The sequence below is a fragment of the Protopterus annectens genome, chromosome 10.part0 (assembly GCF_019279795.1).
Source record: "Protopterus annectens isolate FY-2018-M chromosome 10.part0, PAN1.0, whole genome shotgun sequence".
Lineage (NCBI taxonomy): Eukaryota > Metazoa > Chordata > Ceratodontiformes > Protopteridae > Protopterus > Protopterus annectens.
The window spans coordinates 877,265,323-877,292,618 of record NC_056744.1 but is presented as its reverse complement, the minus strand read 5'-3'; the positions used below and the strand labels follow the sequence as shown (position 1 = coordinate 877,292,618).

The window sequence follows — 27,296 nt, the reverse complement described above, 5'->3', positions numbered from 1 at the left end:
AAAAGGATGCTAAGGCTGGAGATGCCAGGTAAGAGGAAAAGAGGAAGGCCTAAGATGAGGTTTATGGATGTGGAGAGAGAGGATGTACAGGTGGTTGGTGCAACAGAGCAAGATGCAGAGGACAGGAAGAAATGGAAACAGATGATCAGTTGTGGCAACCCCTAACGGGAACAGCTGAAAGAGAGCGAGAGATTGTTAAAATGAATGATGAGTATTTTCAGTGGGAAAGTTTCCAATGTCTGAGGTATAAAGATATTATGACCTTTTACAAATGGACTCTCCCAGACCTTCTACAGTGCCCTGTGTGCTGGAAGACCTCCTGGATACTCTTACTTATATTTAGCAGGCTCCAGAGTCTTAGCCCCTGGCTTCTAAAAAAATGACAGATTTTACAAAGTTCCTGAAACTCAAAAATTCCTGTACAAGTCGACTCCGGATCCAGCAGTGATTTCCTCTTTCTGCTGATATACCTTCTACGCATATTCCTTCCTCCCAGTTTGTACCTTCTGATAAGGATAATAGGGGGTTTGAACGGGTGAGGTAAGAACATGTGTACCTCTGCCATCTTAGCCTTCAGGGCCATAAATTACTAGACCCATATGGCCAGGTATGTTCAGGCTCTACTGTCCAAGCTTGGAGGTCTTTTGGCTGACATTCCTGACTGTAAAGCCAAGTCCTCTGTGATTTCCTAGTTCTTCACAGGTCGCTCACCATTCTATCAAATGCTATGATGCTGATGACTATTCTGTTTCAGCTGCATTAAGATCTGTTGTCAGGAGATTTTCCTGGCTCAAGTTGCAATCTCTCTAAAGATAGCTGTTTAGAACAAATTGTTGGAGTCTCCCTTGGGCACCCAGAATTAGTTTGGCTGTATTGCTGCTTACCTTCTTAATCATTCCTTTATCTTGTAAGGTGTTTATGAAGGACCTTAACCAAATTTTCTCTCTCTTAAGACTGCGTTTGTGCATGGCCATCTTAACTAAATGTTGAAGTGTAAGAGAGCTTCCAAAAAAGTATTTCCTGAGAAGTTAGCTCAGGATTCTATGAGAGAGAAGTCTTCCTTTCCCGACAAGTCTGTCTTTGACATTTACTCTTTCCTCCCCCTTGGTGAGATTCCCCTTTCTCACAGGGTAACTCTGTCCTTTCCAGTTTGGCAGCACATCACCTCAGATTCTTGGGTTCTTTCATTCATCCAAACCTGTTATGATGTGAAAATCCCTTCTTCCTCTTTCAAGGATGCCACAGTCCCCTCCTAGCCAGCTCCCTCATTTTACTTCTCTTCACCAGGATCTTTTGGCTCAAGGGACTATTTGGCAAGTTAATTTGTTCCAGAAGGGGTTAAGCATTTTACTCAAGAATATTCTTGGTCCCTAGAAAAGAGGGCTTTTGGAGACCCATTCTAGAACTTCCTTTCTCAATTCCTTTCTTTCAAAATGCTGACTCTTGAGTTGCTGTTTTCTGTGCCACATCCTTAGGGCTTTCTGGTATCGCTGGATTAAAGGATGCCTAACTCTACATTCTCATTCACCCTCTCTTCAGAAATTATTCTCAGTTTCCTTCTCAAATTATCAGATGTCTTGACTAAAGTCACTGTTGCAGTATTACTGACATACAAGTTGTCACCGCTGACATCCAGCTGAGGTACCAACGCTTTAGCTTTCCTAGATTATACTTCTGACACATGACTTCAACTCATATACATTGGGTTGTATAGATGGAGGTACGAGCCTGGATCCTTGGACTGTCTCTTGCCACCAGCTCGAATGCAGGTCTTGCATGTGTTGGACTGATTGCCATTTGGTCATTGTATCTTTGCATTAATCTTATCCAGATAGGTGCTCCACTGGGCACCTCCCTTTTTATTTGTGCTGTTTTGTTGAAAGTTGTTGGATGTCAGCTAGGAGGGGTAAGTGCAAGTTTGGTAGACAGATTCCGTACAAAGAATTTGCATACCAGGTGTCTCTCTTGGCCAGGCCTGAGACTATCTTAAATCTTGCTCAATCTGTTAGTCATTTGTTCCCAAAACTGTTGGATTAAGGCTTTCTTCTCTCAATACCTTTCTAGACACTCATCGAATTAAGCATTTGGCACAGTCCAAGATGGCTGAATCTGCATCTGTGGATGTCCCTCTCCCACCGAAGAAAAAACTAAAGAGGCTTAGAATGGATTCTCAGTTCATTTCAGACTCCCAACATACCGCTGTGATTTCAGAACTTGCAGTATGCCAGGTTACCTCTCAGTTGCCTGCTACTATGACCCGGGTGGAGATTGGTATGTATCCTGAGGACTTGGGACTGCTAATATGTCTGATAGACTGTGACTTGTTTCTGATGGACTTCACGGTGTCACTGAAATTTCAGTTAGGGAAAGGATCCCAGGCTCTTCAGTAGAAGTTGGAGAGGGTTCTGAACTGCAGCGTCTCATTGAGGTGGGCGTTCCTCCTAAAAAGATAAAAACAGGAGGCTAGGCACATAGCCTGTCCCTAGGTAAAAGGAGTGGATAAATGTCTAACAGGTTTTGTTTAACACTATTATGTGTTTGAAACTTCCCTGCTTTGGGTCTTCACAACCACAGATGGCTACTCAAAAATATGCTTTGGTTTCCTCTTCCTTTGAAGAAGAGCAAGACTACAATTCAGACCATTCACTAGACTATTCCTCTTAGCTACATTCTCCAGGACAAAATCTCTTCTGATGAAGAGGACTCCTTGTCACTGGATTATCCTATTGAGGAAGCGTCTTTTGAGGAGACTATCCAGAACATAATGAAACTCTTTGAAAGGCTTCCTACTTTAATCTCTGATATCCTAGTAATCTTCTATGAATCTAACTGCTTAAGAGCCCTTACAAGCCTAGCCAATATAACTCGATTTTACTCAATGTATGGCCCCTAGGGGCAAGAGGATGGCATGTATTTGTGCCTATGCCTTCAGTATTTTACAGATTATCCCTGCTTGTAAGGGTCATGGGAACTACCCCAGGTGTGAAGTTACAATTCTCATGTATTGATCCAAGTTGTGCTCGAAGGGGACAAGGGAAGGGCTGTGTTAATGTGAAGAGGAAGCCTGTTCCAAAGAAGGAGCAATCTTTGACACACATCTGTTTCTCCAGCATGCTTTGAGTCGCTGACTAAGTTTAGATCCCTAGGTCTGGTGAACCTCATGCTGTTTAACTTGTGGATGTGTACATCAGGGCTAGATTTGTGAGTGCTTTGTAGGTCAGGCATAGGGGCAGAGTAAAGTGATAGGGTTATCAGTCTATCCACATCGGACATGTTTAGATCCTGTATTTTATTTGTGAGGAACCTCTGAGTTTGTTCCAGCTGTTTTAAGTGCCTATACAAGTACATGCCAAATGTCACATTGTACTCTGGTTGGTCTGAGTACGAAGGACTATAATTTCCTTGGATCTGGATGCAATGTCTTTACTTAATACTTAAGTTGTGCTACGTAGAAGGACTTCTTCATCACTGTGGACACGTGACCGTCAAAGTTCGGGCTACCTAGATCTGTCACCTCTGAGTCTACTCTTAAGGATGTGGTGTTGATTTTGTAATTTGCAGGGGTATTTGACTTATAAAAGGGTATGACGATGCATTTTCCCCATTTAATTTTAGGCCACGGTTCTGGTACCAGTCATTTGTCTGAATCATTGATTCCCCCAGCTTGCAGACTTTATCATCCAGAGGCCTTCCACATTAACCTTCACTTAATAGAAGTATATTCCAAACCGGAGTGGTCCCAGCACTGAGCCCTGTGGCACACTATCAAACTGGCCTCTTGCTGGATCTAGATTCACCCACTCTAATCACATGTCCTGTCCGTGAGCCAGTTGGCTATCCATCTGGTGGTCTAAGGATTTATCCCCAATTTTGTGAGTTTATTTAGAATACCTGAGTGGAGAATTGTCATATGCCATGGACAGGTCGAGCTAGGCGATATGTACTGTTTTACCCACATCCATGACCTTGGTGATTTTCTCAAAGAAATCCCAGATTCAGTAGGCATGACTTGCCCTTGACAAAGCCGAACTGAGTTGGGTCCAGTGTTTGGAGGTTTTCTATGTCATTATTTATCAGGCCCATGATTATTCTTTCCATTGTCTTACATATATGACTAGTCAAACTTGTGTGTCTGTAATTTCTCAGGTCAGTAGATGATCCCCCTTTATGCAGAGGGATGACTACTTGTCCTCCACTTCATTGGAACAAAGACGATCCAGAGTCTGTGGTTAAGAGATCCTAATGGGCCTGATTAGTCCTGACTTAAGCTTTTTGAGGCTTTCTGGTATGTTGTCAGGCTCTATTAAAGCTGTTTTTAAGCTTTAAAGTGTGCAGTGGCAACCTGTTCTTTGGTGAAGATTGGCAGAGGAGTATAGTGGAGGGTATTTTGGGGGGGTAGTGTGGAGGTGAAGTTTGAGCTAAATTTGTCGGCCTTTAGATTTTCTATATCTGCTGGCTGAATATAGGTGATGCCATCTACAACTAATTCTGCACATTGTTGGGTGCTGCCATTAAGATCGCAGACATTACTGAAAAATGACTTATGGTTATTCTTAACTTTGGAGGCTATTTTTACCTCTGTATACTTAGAGACTTGACTTACTCCCTGTTTCACTTATTTAGACCAATGAGGGACCTTTTTGCTCTGTTGTGCACATTCTCTCTTACTTCTCGACAGGATTTTCTGTCTTGTGTTATACAGCTTATTACCAGAGTGGCTTGTTTTATCGGTTTGACCTGTGTTTATTTTGGTCTGGTACTGTTGTTTCTATGCAGTTGTTTATAGGGTCATACAGGGCTTTGTGTTCACCTGTGCATAGGTTTCTGTGTTTTCTGGATTTGGGAGAGCTTGGAAACTAGCTGTGCTGTCCCTTAATAGGGGGTAATTTACCTTAGAGAAGTACTTAAAATTTTGGGGTTAGGCGGGAGGACTAGTTTTACCTTTATTTCAAGGGAGACCACTTTGGGATCTGATCTTACCAGTGACAACATCTGACTGAGGGGTGCAGCACTCTCCTATATTTGTGAATACCAGATCTAGGATATTGGTTCTCTCAGGATGAGTGCAGACTAGCTGCTGTAGGGCATTGGCATTTGAATTTACCTATCCCAATTAATGGAGGGATAGTTAAAATCACCCATGATTATGGTGTTGGGATGGTTGGTTAGTGATTTTAGTAACTTCAGGTATGATGTATAAGTTTCCTGTATCATGGTGGGGGACCTGTAACTAGCAAGAATATGGTAATGGCTTTTTCCCATGCTTAGTTGGACATGGAGTAGCTCAGGCATGTCATAATGTTTGACCAGCCTAGAGGTGTGTGTATCCCTTCTGTAGATAGATACACCTCTTTCTTTTGCTCTTTCATGTTGAGTGGGTGGTCGGAACACGTGAAAGGCATTTATAGGCGTGCATTGCCAAAGTGCTTTCTATGGCTTTGAACCACGTTTCAGTAACTGCACAGACATCAGCATTTTCCAGGGTAAGGAGAGCTTTCAAGGAGCGCAGTTTCTTGGTGAGACTCTTAGCACTGAGCAGTAACACCTTTTAGCTTGTCCTGAGCTTTTGTTATATTGGAAGGTTTGTCTGTTTGGCATGCCTGTAAAGCACTATAGGGGTGGATAATGTGGACAGTATTGGAAAGCCAAGAGGTGACAGGTGAAAACCATCCCTGGCAAAGCAGCATGGCCTGTTAACCGTATCCTCCCAAATTGGCAAATATTGGACCTTTTTGGAATGGCACCAATAGCTAAGGCAGTTGTTGAAGTCACTCAGTTTCTGCTGGAATTGTGACATCATCCTTGCAGATGGTAATGTGCTGCTCAATACTAATCTCATACCTGCCTGTAACACACATTCTGAAAGCTCAGTCATGTCTGTCTTATAGTCCAAGGAAGTACGTCTTATCTCCGGTCATACATGCCCACATGGGCAATGACTAAGTCATACTGGTACTTAGGGTAAGTAACCTGAGTGCTTGTGTGACGTGGCAGATTCTGGCCCCTGACAGACCACTAACTGTAATCGTCTCCTTATCCAGCCTGGCAAGAGGGACATCAGCATGTCTAATAATGGAGTCTCTTTTACCTGAATATTGGGTTATTGAATGTTTTTCCTTATGTGCTTGGTAGTTGAGACTCTGAGATGTGGCTTTGTTTTGTGATGGGAATTGTCTTGCTTGTTTGCATGCAAAGTTTCTGAGGACTTCACCTGAGAGGTATTTGAGGTTTGGGTAAGTTACCTATGAGCACCTCTACATATGTGGGGTCTGTATGTGTGTGGTACTTTGTTGGTGCAACGAGTGATTTGTGCGAATCACTGACAAATATGTTTGTTGCATTTTATGCCTGTATGCGAGAGTCTAACCTCCAGTGTTAATATGTAAATACATTGCTCATATGCTGTATTTGTCTGAGAATTAAATGGCTGTCAGTGTACAGAAGACAATTATTACATTGCTTCAGGATGCCCATGTCTCCCAAACTGGATGCAGAGATAGCAGGAAACTGCCCGTCCACGGTTGTGTACTTTCAAGGGATAAACCTGGAGTGGAGGGTGTTTTTAACAGGATGAGGGAAGGGTGCTTACTTGGTGTAATCTGCAGTTAACCTAACCAGTGATGCTGTCCAGCACCCAAGCCCATATGCTGTCTGAGCAGCAATAGGTCCTGGGTGTTCTAATAAGATAAGGTAGACCTAACTTAATGCAAACTAGTTGCCCCTTGAGTTATGTAGGACTGAGGTAAGTTCGGTGTTTTTTTTAAATAGTAAAATTTCAACTTCTGATAACTTCTGTGTACAAGGCACCAGTAACTGCTGTTGCACAAAGAGCAGTTTTGCTCAAACGTGAGGCTTGTATATGATCAGAAAAAAGCAAGTTTTACATTAACTACTCCCCAGGGCCAGTCAGGTAAGCACTCAGAGTTTTCCACCAGCAATTCAGTTGCAAAATGATGCTTAATTTTTGTCTTGACAAGGATAGCTTCAGATGTTGGCAAAATCTCAGTATGGCGTCATCAAGAGCAGCTCTGGATAAATGAGCCAAGACTCTCACAAATGCGGGGCTTGTATATGATCAGAAAAAAACAAGTTTTACACTAACTGTGCCCTACGGCCAATCAGGTAAGCATCCAGTGAGCTTTCAACCAGCAATACCCAGCTCGTATAGGTGAAATCAGCCCTTTTCTGCCACAAGAGTGCAGACCTTGACCCTCTTAATGTTTAATGTAAAATGACTGGTTTGGAGCCCAGGTGTAAAGCAGCCACAAACAGATGCCTACTACTAAGAAACACTAGATATAATGTATTTTATTGCAGAACAGCAGCCCTTACAGCAGTTTGAAAATGAAACTTTAAACTTTTAAAAAGTGCAAAAAAAAGCAATAGTACAGTAAAAGTTCATAGTATAATGAAAGTAAGCAATGCTTACAGGTGTTTGCATCTGTACAGCGTACAGCGAGCAGCTCAGTGCAAATGTGGCAAATTTGTACCAGCACTGGAAATACAAAAAACTGACCAGTGAGCCCTTACACTTGGAGCCCTTTTGTGTGCTTCTCAACTCAGACAGACCACGTAAACCTCTACTGCCACTAGATGAATAATCCCAGTCCTCCAAATCGAAGAGCACAGTAAAAGTGTGCCTAGAATGAATTGCTACCACAAAAAAACTTAAACTTAAGGAAAGGCAAAAAGTAATTCAGGATATCAGCATTGTACATTAAACAGCTTATAAAAGTGTGATTATTCAATAAAAGTACTTTGCTTTGTAGAAATGAGCCAAGAGCCACTCAGTTGTGCAGAATTTGTAAAGTTACTAAAACAAGGTAAGCTGATTAATAAGCCTTCTAGCCAATAAAAAAATACATGCAGGAATCTCTAGTATGTTTCCCCAACCTATACCAAGCTACCACTCACTGTCAACAGAAACCAAATGGAACAGGTAAAACAAAAAGCAGCCCTATCGGTTTAACCAATTCACAGACAAAAAAGAAATTTAATTTTCTCACCCAGCAGGGAGTCACCAACGGTGATTGTTGTTTTCGCAAGCCCTAGAGTCTTATCAGAAAATTATACAGATGTTTACAAGAGGTATTACAGCCTTTGGGAAATGGGTACCCCTGCCCTTTCCCCAGTTCTTCCTGTTCTTAAGGCTTGGATGCTTTTCAGTCCACCTCTTCTGCACTTGATTATCAACCACCAGCTCCTAAAAGACCAGACATGTTTTACGAGGTGCCTGATCTAAAATACTTATACACAAATCTAGTGGCAGACCACTCTGCAGTGCCTCTCTCTCTCCTCAGATAAACCATTTAGTTTCTGCCTAGTGCTAATGGCCTACCCTATAGACAAAGATAGTAGGGCTATGGATAGATGGGGAGAAAGGTTTACACCTCTGCTACCTTTATGTTTTAGGGCAGTTAACTACCATATTCAAATGACAGAGTACTTTATCCTGGTCTTGCATTCCATAAACAAAGTTATGCAGGACACTTCTATACAGCAGAGTCAAAACAATAAATGTAGGGCCTACTATCCCTGCTCAAATAGGCAGGCACAGGATTAAGTGCAGTTATGATGCTGTGGATGCGTCTTCTAGGGCAGCCGCCACTAGATCTTTTTGCAAATATGCATCACTTAGCAGTCAGCCTATCCCTGATTATTTCAATTCTAAGCTTCTAGGCTCTCCTTTGAACTAAGTCTTGCTGTTTAGTCCTTAGGCTGCCAGTCTCTTCAAAACTCTTCATGACCAGGGTGAGACTATGAAAGACTTTAGGCAGTTCTACTGTCCTTTGTTCCTAGATACCATAGGAACTACCCAGCTAAATCTACCCCCTTCATTAGAAGGGATCCTCCCAACATCTCAGAAACAAAGAAACAACCTAGGAAAAGGTATGCTGATAAACCCCATAGGGAGCTACCAGCAGGAAGGCCTCCCTTTGGAAGGAAAAATCTGTCACTACCTCTTACAGTACCTCTTCCGACTTCAGTTCCATTACTCCTCTCTCCCAAAGACTGTTGCTTTCTCCTGGTCAGGTAGGAAGCTATGACCACAGGTAAGTGGGTCCTGACCATCATCAAGGATGGTTATACCATGTCCTGAGGAAACTGTACCCCCTTTGATAGGCTTGCCACAACCTCCTCACAACCGAATGCCGCTTCTTGCCCTCATTGTTCATGACTTTTTAATCCAGGCACCATCAAGCAAGTCCCAAAAAAACTTCATGCGGACAGGACTTTAATCCAGGATTTTTCTTGTGCTGAGGAAAGAAGGGCAGCAGAGAACCATTCTAAACCTCTGTCTCCTAAACACTTAATTCATAGTATCATATTTCCAAGTGTTGTGTTTTCACTATTTTTTCCTGCCTTTCATCCTCCTCCAAGCTTTAGTGTCACTGGATCTGAAGTACTTCTACTTACTCATACCCTTTTGTCCTTCTTGGATTCCTCAGGTTTTCCTCTGTCTCCTCACATTTTCAATTTACTGCTCTGCCTTTTGTCCTGTGCACAGCTCCAAAAGTCTTCACAGAGTGTCTAGCTCCAGTAATGGCTTTCTGTCTCATTCAAATTTTCCACTTTCTGTATGACCTATTGATACAGGCTCTCTCTGCAGAAGTTCTTCAGTATTTAAGCTTTACCCTCCAACTGCTGACAGGTGTGGGTTTCACTGTAAACTTGAAAAAATTGCACATGACCCCCACAACAGGACTTGATTTTCCTGGGCTGCAGACTGAGCACAAAGAAAATGCATGCCTTCCTTCCCAATAAGTTCAGTCTGTTCAATTTTTTGTAAAATCTCTCTCCTGCAACCCATTGATTAGCAAGGGAGATGCTGATGTTCATCGTGCATACAGCTGCAGTCATAACAGATGGGTTCTCCTGCCGTCAGGCGGGTCCTCGGTCGGCCGAATTCCAAAGTCTAGGTCCGGTGTCGGTTGTCGTCGCTTTCTTTCCTGACATCAGTGCCACAGGGGTATACAAGACACAGCCGACACCATTTTCTTCAGTCTTTTTTGCCGCGCGGGGTCCGAAGCAGAAGCAGTTGGCAAGTGCCGGTCGGCCAGCTCCTGAAATTACGAAAATTTGGAAACCGAAGTCGTCTTTAAAGCTAAGTACCCGTTAGAAACTTTTCTTGCCTCAGACCGATGTCAGACAAAGTTAACAGTTGTATTTCTTGTGGGAAGCAAATACCGCATAAGGATTTCCATTCCCTCTGTATACCTTGTTTAGGCCCACACCATGACGTCTCGGGCTGTCGCTTTTGCGCTACTTTCAATAAACGCACTATTAAGCGTCGGGCGGAGTTCACCCAGCACTTTTTTGGTGAAGCTTTTGATTATAAAATGTCGTCGGAGACTCCGACTACCGTTTTGTCCAAAAACCGCAAGGACAAAGACCGACACACGAGGTCCGCGGTCTCCACCGACACCACGCCAAAACCGGCTACATGTGGTCCGGTTCTCAGCGAGGGGCCTACGCAGCCCCTGACTACCGACGACACTTCTCTGGCGGTGTCTTCTGTAACCGAGACCGCAGGTGCCTCGGCCCATACCCAGACTACAGCTACCGAAGCCACTGTGAGTGTTGAGCCTCCTAATGTGGACAGGTCCACTTCCACCCATGGTGTCTTTAGACCCTCATCTTCCTTTTCCATAAAGGCCTTTACTAAGTCCAAATCAGCCATGCATCCCAAGAGGCTTGTTGCACAGGGCCCATCTCCAGGCCCCATGCCTAAAAAGCAGATGCTAAAAATGGCTGAGGATTTAATTACTCTTATCAGGGGTTCCCAACCCCATCCGGACAAGAGATCCAGAGTGGAGGAAGATTCTCCCTCTTCTGACCAGGGCTCCATCATTTCAGAACATTCTGATGAAGAGCAACACTCGTACTCCCCTTTTGAAGATTCTGATGCAGAGCAGTCCATTCCTTCTGTATCTCCCCCAGAGGATTTTTCTTTTGGGGAAACCTTGCATACCTTGAGGGAACACTTCCATTGGGAAGGCCAAGACTTTTCTGATTCCAAGAAAAGACTTAGGGAATTTCTTCTGCTACCTCAGCACAGACCTCTGCGATATCTCCTGTCTTGGACATACTTGATGATGTTTACTCGGAGGCTTGCCTTAATCCGGTTTCCCTGCCTCCTGCCCCAGTCAAGCCTGATAGGTACTACAGAGTTCCTGACTCTCACCAATTTCTTTACAAAAGCCATAATGTTGACCCTGAAACCATTTCTCAAGGCCCCAAGGGAATGAAGGCCTCTACTGCTAAGAATCCACTACCTTCCGAAAGAGAGTCTAGATCCTTAGAAAGGTGGGGAAAAAAGGTATATACCTCGGCCACCCTAGCCATGAGGGCCTTAAATTGTCAGTTCCATATGCTTAAATATCAGCAGTTTCTGTTATCACAATTAAGGAAAAAAAATGTCACAACCTGAACAACCAGATTTGAATGAGTTGCAGGATATGATGCATAGTGCAGAACAAGTGGGTAAACACACCTTACAATGTGGCTATGATGCTCTAGAGGCCTCAAGTAGAGCTGCTGTTACAGGATCAGTCATTCGTAGACATGCCTGGCTTAGGGAACAGACCTTGCCTGATCATGTTAAAGCTAAACTACTAGATGCTCCTTTACAAAAGGATGTATTATTTGGTACTAATGCTGAGGAGATACTACGGAAAATGGAAGAAAAAGCTAAATCTATGCAAACTGTCAAAGCTTTTCTACAGGTTCAACCACCACGTTTTAGCAGAAATTGGCCTTCAAAAAACTGGTCCTTTCCAGCCACGGACAAGCCCCAAAGAGGTAGATACAGGCGCACAAGGGGCAGAGGACAATCTCAAGGATAATATAGAGGCAGACAATGGCAAACTCCAGCACCAAGAAGTGGCGAAGACAGTGCACAACAATACAGGAAGCAAACCCAATGACTTCCTCCTTTCCATGCCAAGCAAGTCTCAGCTGGCAGCACCCTTGGGAGGAAAGCTGGCATTATTTACAAAAATTGGCATATTATCACAACAGACAAATGGATCCTGGACATTATAAACAGAGGCTACAGATTTCATTTTCACACTCTTCCAAAAATGAGAGGCATGCCAAACCTGCCACACAATCAAAGGGCAGAGGCTCAAATACAAATTTCAAAGCTCATGGACATGAAAGCTATTCAAGAGGTACCTACTCACGAACAAGGTCAAGGTTTTTATTCCAGACTATTCCTGGTACCAAGGAAGGAACCGACTGGAGACCCATTTTGGCCTTATCCACCCTAAACACATTTCTACTGCACTAAAATTCAAGATGCTCACCTTACAGCAGCTTCTTCCCATGCTGGGCAAGGAGTCTTGGCTGGTAACATTGCACCTCAAGGAGGCATACCTGCATGTCCCAATCAGACAAAGCTGCAGAAGATACCTCAGATTTCTTGCAGGTTCAATCCACTATCAATTCTCTGCATTGCCCTTTGGCTTATCTACTGCGCCCAGAGTATTCACGAAATGCCTGGCATCAGTAATTGCCCACTGCAGACTTCAAGGGATACAAATTTACCCTTATTTGGACGATTGCCTGATCCAAGCGGACAGCAAACACATACTTCTGGAACATCTGGCTTATGTAACACATTTATTGAATTCTTTGGGATACACAGTCAACAAAGAGAAATCCAGGCTAACACCATCTCAGAAAATAACTTTCCTGGGTGCCAACTTGGACACAAACACCCAGATGGCCTATCTTACGCCAGAAAAACAGGGGCAATTAACTCAGTACTTCAAAATACTAGCAAATTGTACCAGGCTAACTGCAAGGAAAATCCTGCAGGCTCTGGGCTTCATGACATCTTGCATTCTTCTAATCCCATGTGCAAAGTTGCATATGAGGAAACTTCAATGGTACCTAAATAACCTTTGGTCTCAACACTGCCACAGTTTGGAAACAATAATACCAATAATTCCATGTTTGCAAAAGGAATTTCTATGGTGGGCCCAAGCATGCCAAACAAACACAGGTCTACCATTCTGCAAGCCTCAAGCAAATCAAGTCATCACAACAGACGCCTCAGACTATGCCTGGGGGGCACACATGTCAGACAGGTGTATTCAGGGCAAATGGTCCCAAAAGGAAAAGCACCTTCACATCAATCAAAAGGAAATGCTAGCAGTGATAAATGCAATTACAGCTTTCAAGGACCTCCTGCATCCAGGGCAATTATTGATAAGAACAGACAACACCACAGTAATGTGGTACATAAACAAACAAGGAGGAACACATTCATACCCCCTGTGCAGGCTAGCCATGTCACTTTGGAACTTGGCTCTGGAATGGCAAATCGAACTTCAAGCACAGTACCTGCCAGGATTGGAAAACACGCTGGCAGACAATCTAAGCAGAAATATGACAGACCCACGAATGGAAGTTGCATCCTCAAGTCTTTACAAATATAATCCAAGCGTGGGGAAGGCCAGACATAGATCTCTTTGCCACCCACAGGAATCATCAATTGACAAAGTTCTGCTCAAGGACCTTCCATCCAAAGGCCTGGAGAGTGGACGCCCTTTCTTTCAGTTGGGCAGCACGGACAGTTTACGCCTTCCCACCTTTGCCTCTTCTGCCCAAGGTGCTCTTGAAAGCAAGAGCAGACAGACCGAAGATGATACTGATTGCTCCAGACTGGCCAAGACAACACTGGTACCCACTCCTGAGGAGCCTAAGACATACTCCTCCCTGGACCCTACCTCTAATGCCTCTTCTACTGACTCAGCACAGCTACAAAACTCTTCACAGTCAGCTGAAAACACTCAGTCTGGCTGCATAGAAAATTCCTTAACACCACAACAGTCCCTACTCTCCAAAGAGGTGCAGGATGTCATTTTGGAGGCCAGAAGGCCATCTACTAGAAAGGCTTACTCCGCAAAATGGAAACGGTTTTGCGCTTGGAATGAGAAAAAAAGGCCAGGATCCTAGAAAACTGAATTTGCCTCAGATATTACAGTATCTAGCTGAGCTGTTGAACAGTGGACTTTCATTTTCCTCCATCAAAATTCATGCCTCAGCCATTTCTGCAGAATACAACACTGAATCCACCCTTATTCTCTCACCCACTCTTAAGACAGTTCCTCAGAGGGGCTAAGAATATAAGACCTCCAAGGAAACCACCATTACCAGCCTGGGATCTTAATTACATTCTAGAAAAATTAACATTGCCTCCCTTTGAACCAGCTGCCTCAACAGATTTGCAATATTTGTCCTGGAAAACAGCTTTCCTTCTGGCCATTACCTCAGTTCGTAGGGTTTCGGAACTACAAGCCCTCATGGCTGTGCAGCCTTTTCTCATCTTCCATCAGGACAGGGTTTCCCTACGAACCAACCCGTCATTTATGCCTAAGGTAGTATCCAGGGTAGCTTTAAATCAGGCCATACACTTGCCTACCTTTTACCCCAATCCTCAAAACAAAGGGGAAAGGCTGCTACATTCCTTAGACATCCATAGACAGCTACGTTACTATTTGGACAGAACAAAGCCTTTCAGGAAATCAGAACAACTCTTTGTGTCCTATGCTGTAGGAGCTCAAGGGAAGCCAATTTCGAAGCAGACAATTTCGAAATGGATAGGCCACTGCATACGGTTTTGTTACTCCTTTCATGGTAAATGCATCAGATCCCACTCCACAAGGCCACAGCTACCTCTGCAGCCTTCCTCAGAGGAGTCCCTACCAAAGATATTTTGGAGGCAGCCACTTGGAGTTCTGTGCATACCTTCACTAAACACTACCACCTACCTTTATACTCCAAAACTAGAGCAGGCTTTGCTACTGCTGTGTTGCAGGGCATTCTGGCTCCTCCCATTTCCACCTAGTGCCTACCACCCTGTGCGTAGCTTTGGGATTCTACCCATCTGTTATGACTGCAGCTGTATGCACGATGAACATAGTACAGTTTTGTACCTACCATAAATGTACATGTTCGAGTGCTAATACAGCTGCAGTCCAGGTTTCCCTCCCTCCTTCCCCTCTGGGTACAGACCTAGTGGCTAACTCCTCATCTTACAACTTGATTGGGTTATCCTTCTATGGTGTATTTGCTTGCAACTACTGATTTTTGATTATATTGTAATGCATGATTACATATTATATATATATATATATATATATATATATATATATATATATATATATATTTTTTTTTATATATATATTGCCTTCCTTCTGGGGGCACCTGACATCTGGGGCAAGAAAGACTGAAGAAAATGGCGTTGGCTGTGTCTTGTATACCCCTGTCGCACTGACGTCAGGAAAGAAAGCGACGACAACCGATGCCGGACCTAGACTTTGGAATTCGGCCGACCGAGGACCCGCCTGACGGCAGGAGAACCCATCTGTTATGACTGCAGCTGTATTAGCACTCGAACATCTACATTTATGGTAGGTACAAAACTGTACTTTCCCCCCTGGCCAGACTTCACATAAGGAAAATCCAGTAGTACCTGTAATCTGTGTAGTCCCAGCACTGTCACCCCTTGGACACCCTGATTCTCCTCCTCCCTTGTCTGAAGAAGGAGCTGCTTTGGTGGAAGGGACATGTCATCTTCAACCCAGGGCTCCCATTCACACACCATTTTCTCTTCAAAGGGTTTACACAGATGCCTTAGTCGTGGCATGGGGGCATGGACAGGATCACACCGAATGCAGAGCAAATGTCAACCTCAGTTTCTGAAGTAACATATGAATCTGAAGGAAATGAGGGCTTTTCTACAAGCACTTCAGACATTCACCATCCTTTGGAAACCTGGACCACTCCTAGTGTACACAGTCATGAGGTACACAAACACACAGGGATACACCGGGTCTTACCAACTGTGCAAATTAGCACAAGAGGCATGGAACTTTGCCACCCAGGTGGACTCACACAGCCACATACATTCCTTCTCAGGACACTATGTTAGCATACTGCTTACGTCGCTCCTTGGAGGACCCCCATAATGGACTCTGAAGAGACAGGTTTTCCAAACTATCACTCTTCAATCAGGTGCTCAGACCTGTTGGCTTCACCTGCCATCAGCTCCCTCAGTTCTGCACCAGGGACCCTTGTCCCATAGCCTGTACCACAGATTTCTTTTCATTCCATTGGACAGGGAAGATCCCCTATACTTTTTCCCCTGACTCTTCAAAAAAGTTCTTCTCAAGGCACAAAAGGAAGGACCCTAACTACTTTTACTAGCACCCTTTTGGCTGAGGCAACATTGATTCCCCTGCTATTAGTGGGGGGGGTGGGGGTCTGCATTTTAAGACATGAAGGAAACCAATCTCTCCCCCATGGGATCTTAATTTTTGTGCTTGAAAAGCTTACATGATCTTCTTTTGAACTAGCATCTTCCACTTCTAAAATTCTGTACTTGGAAAACTATCCTTCTCTTGGCTCTCACCATTGCTAGGAGCATTTCTGAGTTACAAGCTCTCACAGCCACCCCCCCTTTCATAAGGACATGGTGACTCTCTCAAGGCTAATCCATCTTTCATACTTAAGTTAGTGAACAAGTTGTCCCTCCATCAGGGTACTCATCTACCCACTTTTTCTCAATCCACCAAGCATGGAGGAAAAGGATCTTGCATTCTCTGGACATTCAAAGGCAACTCTTATTTTATCTGGATAAAACTAAAGCTGTCAGACTAACCAGCAGATGTTTATCGTGTTTCACTGTTGCAGTCATTACACTTGGGTTATCCTGCTGGCAGGCTACCCGCAGTTGGCCTGAATTCCAAAGTCCTGGCCCGGAGTCGGTTGCTGTCGCCTCTTCCTTGACGTCAGTGCGCCAGGGGTATAAAAGATGCAGACAACGCCATTTTCTCCAGTCTTTCTTGCCACGCTGTGCCTGAAGCAAAAGCAGTTCGCAAGTGCCGGTCAGCCGACTCCTGAGATTTTCGAAATCGAATTTCAGATCCGAAGTCTTCGATAAAGCTAAGTACCCCGTTGGGGAAACTTTTTTTTCTTGCTCCAGACCGATGTCAGAAAAAGTTAACAATTGTATTTCTTGTGGGAAGCAAATACCACATAAGGATTTTTATTCTTACTGTATTTCTTGCCTAGGCCCTGACCACAATGTTGCTAGCTGTCGGTTTTGTGCTAGATTTAACCAGTGCACTATTAAGCGTCTGTACGATTTTGCTTTTCATTACTTTGGCCGAAAGTTTAATTATATAATGCCGTCAGAACAGCCGACAACCGGAGTTTATAAAAAGCGAAAGGAAAAGAAAAAGGACAGGCATCCGCGGTCCAAAACTGACGACAAGGCCTCCGCTAGGCCAATCGCCGGTTCTCAGTGAGGCGCTTTCTCAGCCCCTGACGCCCGCTACCTCAGAGCCACAGGCCGCTTCCAACTCCCACGTGGAGACAGCTAGGCCTCTGGATACTCAAGGTATTGGACACTCAGAAACTATTCCCTCAGATGGGTCCGGAGCCGCTGAGCAAGCATCGGCTTCTGAGGGTGTTTTCAGACCTACACAGCTATATGTCAAGCAAACCTCAGCTTCCAAGGCAAAGACTAAAATGGCTTTAAAGACAAAGAAACCAGTACAACGTTCTCCTGGACAGACTTCCATGCCTAAGAAACAGATGCTTAAAATGGCCGAAGACCTGATTACTTTGATCAGGGGTTTCCATCCTCTCCTGATAAAAGGCCTAGGCAAGACACAGACTATGATTCTTCTGATCAGGTTTCCATTTTCTCCGACTCCTCTTCAGAACAGGGATACTCTTTTCCTCCCTATGAGGATTCTGACGCTGAAGAATTTATTCCTTCAGCTCCTCCTCCTGAGGATTATTCTTTTGGGGAAACCCTGCATACCACGAGGGAGCATTTCCACTGGGAGAGCCAAGATTACTCAGAATCTAAGAAAAGGCTCAGATACTTTATGCTACTACCTCAGCACAGACCTCTTGCTATTCCACCTGTTCTAGACATTGTAGATTATGTATTTTCAGAGCCCGGCCTGTCTCCTGACTCTTTACCTCCTGCACCTGTTAAGCCAGACAGATACTACAGGGTTCCAGATTATCATAAATTTCTATATAAAAACTCTGTTGCTGACCCAGAAACTATATCTCAGAGTCCCAGTGGGGTCAAGGCCTCTACTGCAAAAAACCCTATCCCCTCGGATAGGGATTCTAGGGCTCTGGACAGATGGGAGAAGAAAGTTTACACTTCTGCTACCTTGGCTGTAAAGGCTTTAAATTGTCAGTTTCATATGCTTAAATATCAGCAATACTTAATGTCACTGCTAAAGCAGAAAATGTTGACAAATTCTGAATGTTCTAAAACCAAGGAAATGCAGGATTTATTGCATGCAGCTGAACAAGTGGGAAAAGCATACTTTGCAATGTGGTTTTGATTCACTGGAGGCCTCTTGCAGGGCCGCTGTTACAGGTTCTGTCATTAGAAGGCATGCTTGGTTAAAGGAACAGAATCTTGCCTGATCATGTTAAAGCAAAATTATTGGATGCTCCATTACAGCATGATACTTTGTTTGGTGTTAAGGCAGAAGAGGTGTTGAAGAAAATGGAGGATAAAGCGAAATCTATGCAGACAGTAAAGGATTTCTTACAGGTACAACCACCTAGATTTAGCAGGAACTGGCCTTCCAGTTTCAGACAGGCCACAGAGGCAGATACAGATGCCCTAGAGGCAGACAACAGCCCCAGGGCTCATACAGGCCTAAACAATGGGGCGCTTCTACCTCCAAAAGTGGAGAAGACAAATCATAGCCATATACGAAACAGTCCCAATGACTTTCCACTCCCAATGCCAAGCACTTATTTTTTGGCAGCACCCTTAGGGGGAAAGCTAGCACTTTTTTCACAAAATTGGCACATGATCACCCAGGACAAATGGGTCTTAAATATAGTCTCTCAGGGCTACACGTTCCACTTTCACACCCTTCCAAAGGTAAAAGGTATGCCAGACCTTTCACACAATCAATGGGCAGAGGCACAAAAGCAAGTTTCATCTCTCATGGACATGAGGGCTATTCAGCCAGTACCACAACAAGAGCAGGGACAAGGATTTTACTCAGAACCTTTATTTGTACCCAGAAAGGACAAAGCCTTGAGACCAATTCTGGACCTGTCTATTCTAAACACTTTTCTGGACGTTCCAAAATTCAGAATGTTGACTCTGCAGCAACTTCTGCCCATGCTGGGCAAGAAGGCTTGGCTTGTAACTTTGGACCTGAAAGAGGCATACCTGCATGTCCCAGTCAGACAATCTTGCAGAAGATGCCTCAGATTCATAGCTGGCTCAATGCACTACCAATTCTCTGCACTGCCCTCTGGCTTATCTACTGCACCCAGGGTCTTCACAAAATGCCTGGCACCAGTAATTGCATTTTGCAGACAGAGGAATTCAAATATATCCCTACTTGGTCGACTGCCTTGTTCAAGCAGAGAACAAAGACATTCTACTAATGCATCTGGCGTTTGTAAAAAGATAACTAATTTGCCTACGTTACACAGTAAACGAAAATGAATCAAAACTAGTACCCTCTCAAGAGATAATATTCCTGGGTGCAAGCTTAAATACAACTGCCCAGATGGCTTATCTCACGCCAGACAAACAAAGGCAACTGACTTCTTACTTCGAAAGCATGGCAACAAAGACCCAGTTATCTGCAAGAAAAATTCTGCAGGGTTTGGGCTTCATGGCATCCTAATTCCATATGCAAGACTGCATATGAGGAAGCTACAATGGTATCTAAAAAGTGTTTGGACTCAACATTGCCACAGCCTGGAAACATTAATTACCCTCATTCCCTGCCTGCAACAGGAGTTTTGATGGTGGGCACAGGCCTGTCACCACAACAAGGGACAGCCATTCACTTTGCCCACAGCCAGGCAGACACTAACAACAGATGCATCAGATTATGCCTGGGGGGCCCACATGGCAGGAAACTGTGTTCAGGGCACATGGTCCGCAAGCCAAAGGCATCTTCATATCAATCAAAAAGAGATGCTAGCTGTACAGAATGCCCTGACAGCCTTCAAGGATCTACTTCATGCAGGACAACTGCTGATAAAGACAGACAATACTACAGTTATGTGGTACATAAGCAGGGACGCACACATTCTTACCCCCTCTGCAGACAAGCCATGATTTTTTGGAACACAGCATTGACTTATCAAGTACACCTGCAAGCACAATTCCTGCCAGGAAAGACAAATGCTCTGGCAGACGAACTAAGCAGAAACCTCATGGATCCTCATGAGTGGAAACTAGATCCACAAATCTTCAGCATGATAACAAGGAAATGGGGATGCCCAGACATAGATCTATTTGCCTCCCCTCACAACTGTCAACTACAGAGATTCTGCACAAGGACTCATCACAAACAAGCATGAAAAGTGGACGCCCTGTCATTCAGCTGGAAAACCCTTACAGTATATGCCTTTCCTCCACTGCCTCTCCTCCCCAAGGTACTCCTAAAGGTCAGACAAGAGAAGCCAAAAATGATACTGATTGCCCCAGATTGGCCATGCCAGCACTGGTACCCAATCCTAAAGAGCTTGTCTCAAGGCCTAGCCTGGACATTACCTCAAATTCCTCATTTACTGACCCAACAAACCAATCTGATCCTGCACAGCCAACTCATAACTCTAAATCTGGCTGCATGGCGGATAATGTAACCATTCAGAACACACCCTCTCTCTAAAGCGGTTACGGATGTTATTGTGGAGGCCCAGCACCAGAAAATCTTATGCAGAAAAATGGAAGAGATTCTGTGCTTGGAACCAGGCACAAGGAATTGACATGCTTGTACCAAATATTCCTCAGATTTTACAATACCTAACTGAGATGCTGGACAAAGGCCTATCCTTCTCATCAATTAAGATCCATGCCTCTGCCATTTCAGCTCATTACAATACGGACCCACCTATTTTTTCACATCCACTGCTAAGACAGTACCTCAGAGGGGCCAAAAACATAAAACCCCCCAAGGAGAGCACCAATACCTGCATGGGACCTCAATTTTGTCTTGGAAAAGCTCACACTGCCTCCTTTTGAGCCAATCAATACAGCTGAGATAAAATTCTAATCATGGAAAACAGCTCTGCTCCTAGCAATAACTTCAGCAAGAAGAGTCTCAGAGTTACAGGCATTAATGGCTGTGGAACCTTTTATTATTTTCCATCTGGACAGGGTTTCTCTAAGGACAAACCCAACATTTATGCCTAAGATAATGTCCAGTGTGGCTCTTAACAAAACCATTAATTTACCAACCTTTTATCCAAGCCCACAGAATAAAGGGAGAGAGACTTCTGCATTCTTTGGACATACACAGACAGTTACGCTTGTACTTGGACAAAACTAAAGCTTTCAGAAAGACTGAACAACTTTTAGTGGCATATGCTGCAGGATCACAAGGAAAGACTATTTCAAAGCAGACTATTTCAAAATGGATAGGCCACTGCATTCGTTTCTGCTATTCACAACATGGCAAATCAGTGCCTAAGGGCATTAGGCCACATTCAGCCAGAGCAGCAGCCACTTCAGCAGCCTTCCTCAGAGGAGTACCAACCAAGGATATTTTGGAGGCTGCAACTTGGACTTCAGTGCACACTTTTACAAAACACTACCACTTACCTCTTTACTCTAAATCCAGAGCAGGCTTTGTCACTGCAGTTCTGCAGGGCCTCATAGCCACTCCTAATTCTGTTTAGGCCCAGCCTCCCAACCTCAGCTTTGGGATTCAACCCAAGTGTAATGACTGCAACAGTGAAACACGATGAACATAGTACAGTTGTGTACCTACCATAAATGTAGATGTTAGAGTGTATTCGCTGTTGCAGTCCAGGTTACCCTCCCTCCATCCCCCTTTTCATTGCTGGGACTTATCTATACTTCTCTACAACCTATGTGGTGTATTTGCTTTTAGATGAAGGTAATGATTATGTTACTGCATGCTTTTTTATAAGCAGAATTTTTAGTCTACCTTTTTGGGAGCACCTGACATCTGGGGCAAGAAAAACTGAAGAAAATGGCGTCTGCTGCATCTTTTATACCCCTGGCGCACTGACGTGGAGTATATACATTTTAATTCACTGTTGCATAATTCCATTCTTCCCCTTCCCCTTTCATTTTTTTCCTGTATTCTCTGGCTGAGGGACCATTCTTTCTCCCCTTTCTGGATGCACACATTCTATTAATTTTTCTCTCTGGTTCTGTTATTTTGGGGTTATTCAGTTCTGAGGGTTTGGCACTTGTATGTCACATGTGTACCTTACACCTCAGACATAGGACATACATCTGCCTTACTGTACTTGAAGAGGCCTAAGGCTTTGGTATGCTGGCCTATCATACAGCTGTCCTCAACAGGAATACTGCAACAATGGAAGGGAGGACAATCTACTGTTATGCCAAGTTTTTGTTTAATTGTACTTTCCACCAGAAATGTTACAGTACCACCTGATTAAACCACCAGATTTTATTCAAATGGCAGAAAGTATCAGAAAATAAACCTTTTAAATTCAAGTCTTCCTTTTGACTGTTCCCAACTCCTCCAAGAACATGTGTATGATGCAAACAACTGTAAACTCATATCTGTAGTGTCATACATCTATCTCCAAGAAATGAACATCACCATCTTATGCTTAAAAAAAAACAAAGCCAGCTACAGCCTTCTTCCCTCACTTCTTTTTTTTTTTTACTCCGCTGGAAGTGCTGCCCCTTCTAAAAAGTAAACTTGTGAATCTGTTCTCATCTGTGACCTTCACAGTGAGATTGATGGTATTAAACTCTGCATAGATGCTAATTTCTGAAATCAGAAAAAAAAAATTGCAGTGGTGCCTGCTAGCTGGATTCATATTCCTAAAAAGTATGTAAAAATATGTAATACTCAAGATTTAGGTAAAAGCTTCTCAAACTCGGAAGGTCCTACGCATGCTTGTGTTTTACTGCCAAGGGCTAAGTTGGCCAAACTCTTCCCCCTCCTAGCCAGGCCGGCAGCAGAATAATGTAATTATAAGCTAAATAAGTTTGGCAATATCCCCAAGCCAGGTTGGAAGAAAGCTAGTTGCTTAGTAGGAAATACCTGCATACTGTTTCTACATGTAGTTTTGGTAGCTCATACTAGTACTGTCATTTCTAGTTGTCGAATATTACTAGTGTAGTTCACCATAGAGTCTGTTAAGCATGTACCACTATTAAAAGGTATACTGAAAGTATAATTTAGTACATGCCTGACAATTGCTATAATGTGTGATTATGTATATCACATAACCCTTAGATTCTCTGTATAACTTTGCAAATGTATTCCAACTTGTAACAAAGTAATATCTTCAGTATTTTAAAAATTTGTTTATATCCTGTATTGTTCCGTATGATTGCCTAATTTACTGGACTGTGGCTGAAAATGGTTCTTGAATCCAGTGTACCAACCAACTTAACAAATCAGTAAATAAATGAGCAATCAAGGCATATGCATAAAAAGAAGTAGGTGTTAAAAAAATCAGTGTTCAGAAGTGCTGTTATTTTGAGGGACATCCATAGCCTTCTACCCTTCCCTTATCAGTATTTGTCACTAAAACCTTGGTTAAGGGGTCTGATAAAACCATCTTTCTGAGATGCTAAACCTTTATACATAAACAAAAAAAAAGCAGTATGGAGAAACCATAACTTTCTTGCAACTGAATGGACGTGTTGGTTGGAAAGGAGGAAGGAAGTTAATTTGACAAGATAATCTTTTGCTTTAATTTGGACAAAAAAAGCAGTCGGGTGTTAAATATCTGTGATATTCCTAGGAAGTTATTGATGCATCGGAGTTTTACACTTTGGCCTTTACATTCTTCTGTTTATTGGTGCTGGTATCAGCTGGCTGGCAGACCAGTTTTTTTCGTCTTTTGTTACGCATTCTACACATTTAATAAAGTCTTAAAAAAAAATAGTAAATTCTTTTCACTATCCCTTTTCTGTCCCTTGTGCCTGCTGACCATTGAGCTGCTACCACTGACCATTCACTACCCATCACAGGGTGAGAGCAGTGTATGCAGCAGTTCTACATGCAGCCATGAGGGTGTTTATGATTAGCCTTATCCTGCGGTTGATCTGGCATCGGTATTTCCACAGGTGTTTTCTTTGCTGTCCTTCTGAAGTGTGCTCCCACATACCACAAGGTCTACTGTCACTAGCTTCAGAATTGCCAAGCCTGTGTTATCTGCTGTTGCTATGAGTGGTTGCGTGAATGAGAGCCAATTAGTTGTCTTGGGCCACTATGACCACCCTTATGCCAGAATGGATGAGCTGGTATAAACCGCTCTCTGGTTGTCTGGGTAGTCGTCAAAGCCTTATCCCTGTACGCTACAAAGCAGGGCTAATAAAAAGAAATATGACAAAAAAAACAATAGAATTAAGAAGGAATTCATCAGTATAACAGTGCATTCAGTATGGCTTATAAGTCAAAGAAAATTTGACTTGCAAAAATTGTTAGCACTCGCCCATCAGTGCAAGACTACGTACTGTGTGTGAACATTTCTACCTATCCAGCATTATCGCAGCTAATTTTATTTGGTCAGTTGGCCAAAGGAGATGGCATAATACTGAGGTGAGCAAATAGTGTCTACCATCTTGGTGAGTTCTTCACATACTCTTGTATTCCACTCTTATATTCAGATGTTATGGATAAGTTAAATGTCCACTTGTTTTTTTGTAAACCGTGTTTAAATAGAACTAATGATACTATTCTTTTTGGATTTTATGTGGGTTCCTAACCATAATTTTTTTTTTTTACAATTTCAGGAACTTGTTCGTAAAGGTATACCTCATCATTTCAGAGGGATTGTATGGCAATTGTTATGTAATGCCCAGAGTATGCCAATCAAGGACCAGTATTCTGAACTTTTGAAGATGACTTCTCCTTCTGAAAAACTTATTAAGAGAGACATTGCTAGAACATATCCAGAGCATGATTTTTTTAAAGAAAAGGACAGTCTTGGTCAGGAAGTTTTATTTAATGTAATGAAGGTGGGTAAAAAAAATCAATTTCTGAATTGGATTTTAAGTACACGTATGTCTTAATTGGTCATAATTCTCCACCTAGCAAGTTTCAGACTTTATTTTTGTGTGTTACACATTTGAATGATTCTTATTTAGATGATGTGGTTTGGATTCAAGGATCAAGGTGGCTACTAAGATTGCAAATACACTTGCAAGTCTTTGGGGTTTCTTTATCTGTTGTAACAACATGCCTTGTAACATCCGTGAACTTAGATTACATTTTAAGAATTTTTAAATTTTTGTTTGAATGGTAGCTTTCTCCCCCTAGCACACGCACACACATTATAAACTATACAGTGTTTGCTGTTAGTTAAGTATGCGCTGACACTATAAGGTCATATGTTAGTACAAGGCTATCTGTTCTTGTGGGCCATTTTAACCCTAGCCATATTTCCCAACCTAAAGGTAAGAATCAAACCCTGATCATAGTGTTACACTGCTGCAGTCATTACACTTGGGTTATCCTGCCGTCGGGCGGTCCCTCAGTCGGCCTGAGTTCCAAAGTCTTGGTCCGGCATCGGTTGCTGTCGCTTCTTCCCTGACGTCAGTGCGACAGGGGTATATAAGATGCAGCCGATGCCATTTTCTTCAGTCTTTCTTGCCGCGCAGTGCCTGAAGCAAAAGCAGTTTGCAAGTGCCGGTCGACCGACTCCTGAGATTTTCATTTCCGAATCCATTCTACAAAGCTAAGTAACCTGTTGGGAAAACTTTTTCTTGCCTCAGATCGATGTCAGTAAAAGTTAATAACTGTATTTCTTGTGGGAAGCAAATACCTCATAAGGATTTCCATTCTTATTGTATCCCATGCCTAGGCCCAGACCACGACGTCACAGGTTGTCTGTTTTGTGCTAGGTTTAACAAGCACACTATTAAACGTCGGTTTGATTTTGCCAGACGTTATTTTGGCAGAAAATTCAATTATACCATGCCGTCGGAACTACTGACGACCGGAATTCACAAAAAGCGCAAAGACAAGGACAGGCATCCGAGGCCCAAAACTGACGACGAAGCCTGTTCTAGACCAGTCGCTGGTTCTCCGGTTATCAACGAGGCGCCTTCGCAGCCCCTGACGACCGCTTCTTTAGAACCTCAGGCCGCCTCTGACTCCCACGTGGAAGATGGCTGGGCCTTCGGACGCACCAGTTTTACAGCCTACCAAGACTTAACCCTTCAGAGGGATCCGGAGTAACTGAACAACCCGTAGCTTCAGAGGGTGTTTTCAGACCTACTCAGTTAACCATTAAATCTTCTGCTAAGTCTAAAACTCCTTTAAAAACAAAGAAACAAATTCAACCTTCACCAGGACAGGCCTCCATGCCTAAGAAACAAATGCTCAAAATGGCCGAAGACCTAATCACCCTGATCAGGGGGTCCCATCCCCCTCCTGACAAAAGGCCTAGACAGGATGCAGACTATGACTTATCCGACCAGGTATCCATCTCTTCAGATTCATCCTCAGACCTAGGATACTCTTTACCCCCTTATGAGGATTCTGATGCTGAGGAAATCAATTCCTTCAGCCTCTCCACCAGAGGACTACTCCTTTGGGGAAACCTTACATACCATGAGAGAGCATTTCCACTGGGAGGGCCAGGATTATTCAATTCCAAGAAAAGGCTCAGAGATTTCCTTTTATTACCTCAACACAGACCCCTTGCTATTCCGCCAGTGTTAGATATTGTGGATGATGTTTATACTGAATCCAGTTTAAATCCTGATTCTTTACCTCCTGCTCCAGTTAAGCCTGATAGATACTACGGAGTCCCTGACTCCCACAAATTTCTTTACAAAAGCCCTGCTGCTGACCCTGAAACAATTTTTCAGGGCCCCAAAGGGGAAAAGGCTCAGAGATTTCCTTTTATTACCTCAACACAGACCCCTTGCTATTCCGCCAGTGTTAGATATTGTGGATGATGTTTATACTGAATCCAGTTTAAATCCTGATTCTTTACCTCCTGCTCCAGTTAAGCCTGATAGATACTACGGAGTCCCTGACTCTCACAAATTTCTTTACAAAAGCCCTGCTGCTGACCCTGAAACAATTTTTCAGGGCCCCAAAGGGGTAAAGGCTTCATCAGCGAAGAATCCAGTCCCCTCTGGCAGAGATTCTAGAGCATTAGACAGATGGGGGAAGAAAGTATATACATCTGCAACTTTAGCTATGAGGGCCTTAAATTGCCAGTTTCACATGCTAAAATATCAGCAATATTTGATGTCTCAGTTAAAACAAAAAATGCTTCCAAACTCAGATTCTCCT

General features: G+C 43.3%; 1 protein-coding gene across 2 annotated transcripts in view; it reads left to right on the top strand.

Annotated features, from left to right (window-relative positions):
• EVI5 (ecotropic viral integration site 5) overlaps nt 1-27,296 on the top strand; it is a gene marked incomplete in the record, with an annotated part of 2,059,651 nt that overhangs the window by 334,974 nt on the left and 1,697,381 nt on the right. For both annotated transcript variants that reach the window (XM_044085676.1, XM_044085675.1), the window contains 1 exon segment: nt 24,782-25,006. In XM_044085676.1, the coding sequence (XP_043941611.1) occupies nt 24,782-25,006 (225 nt within the window).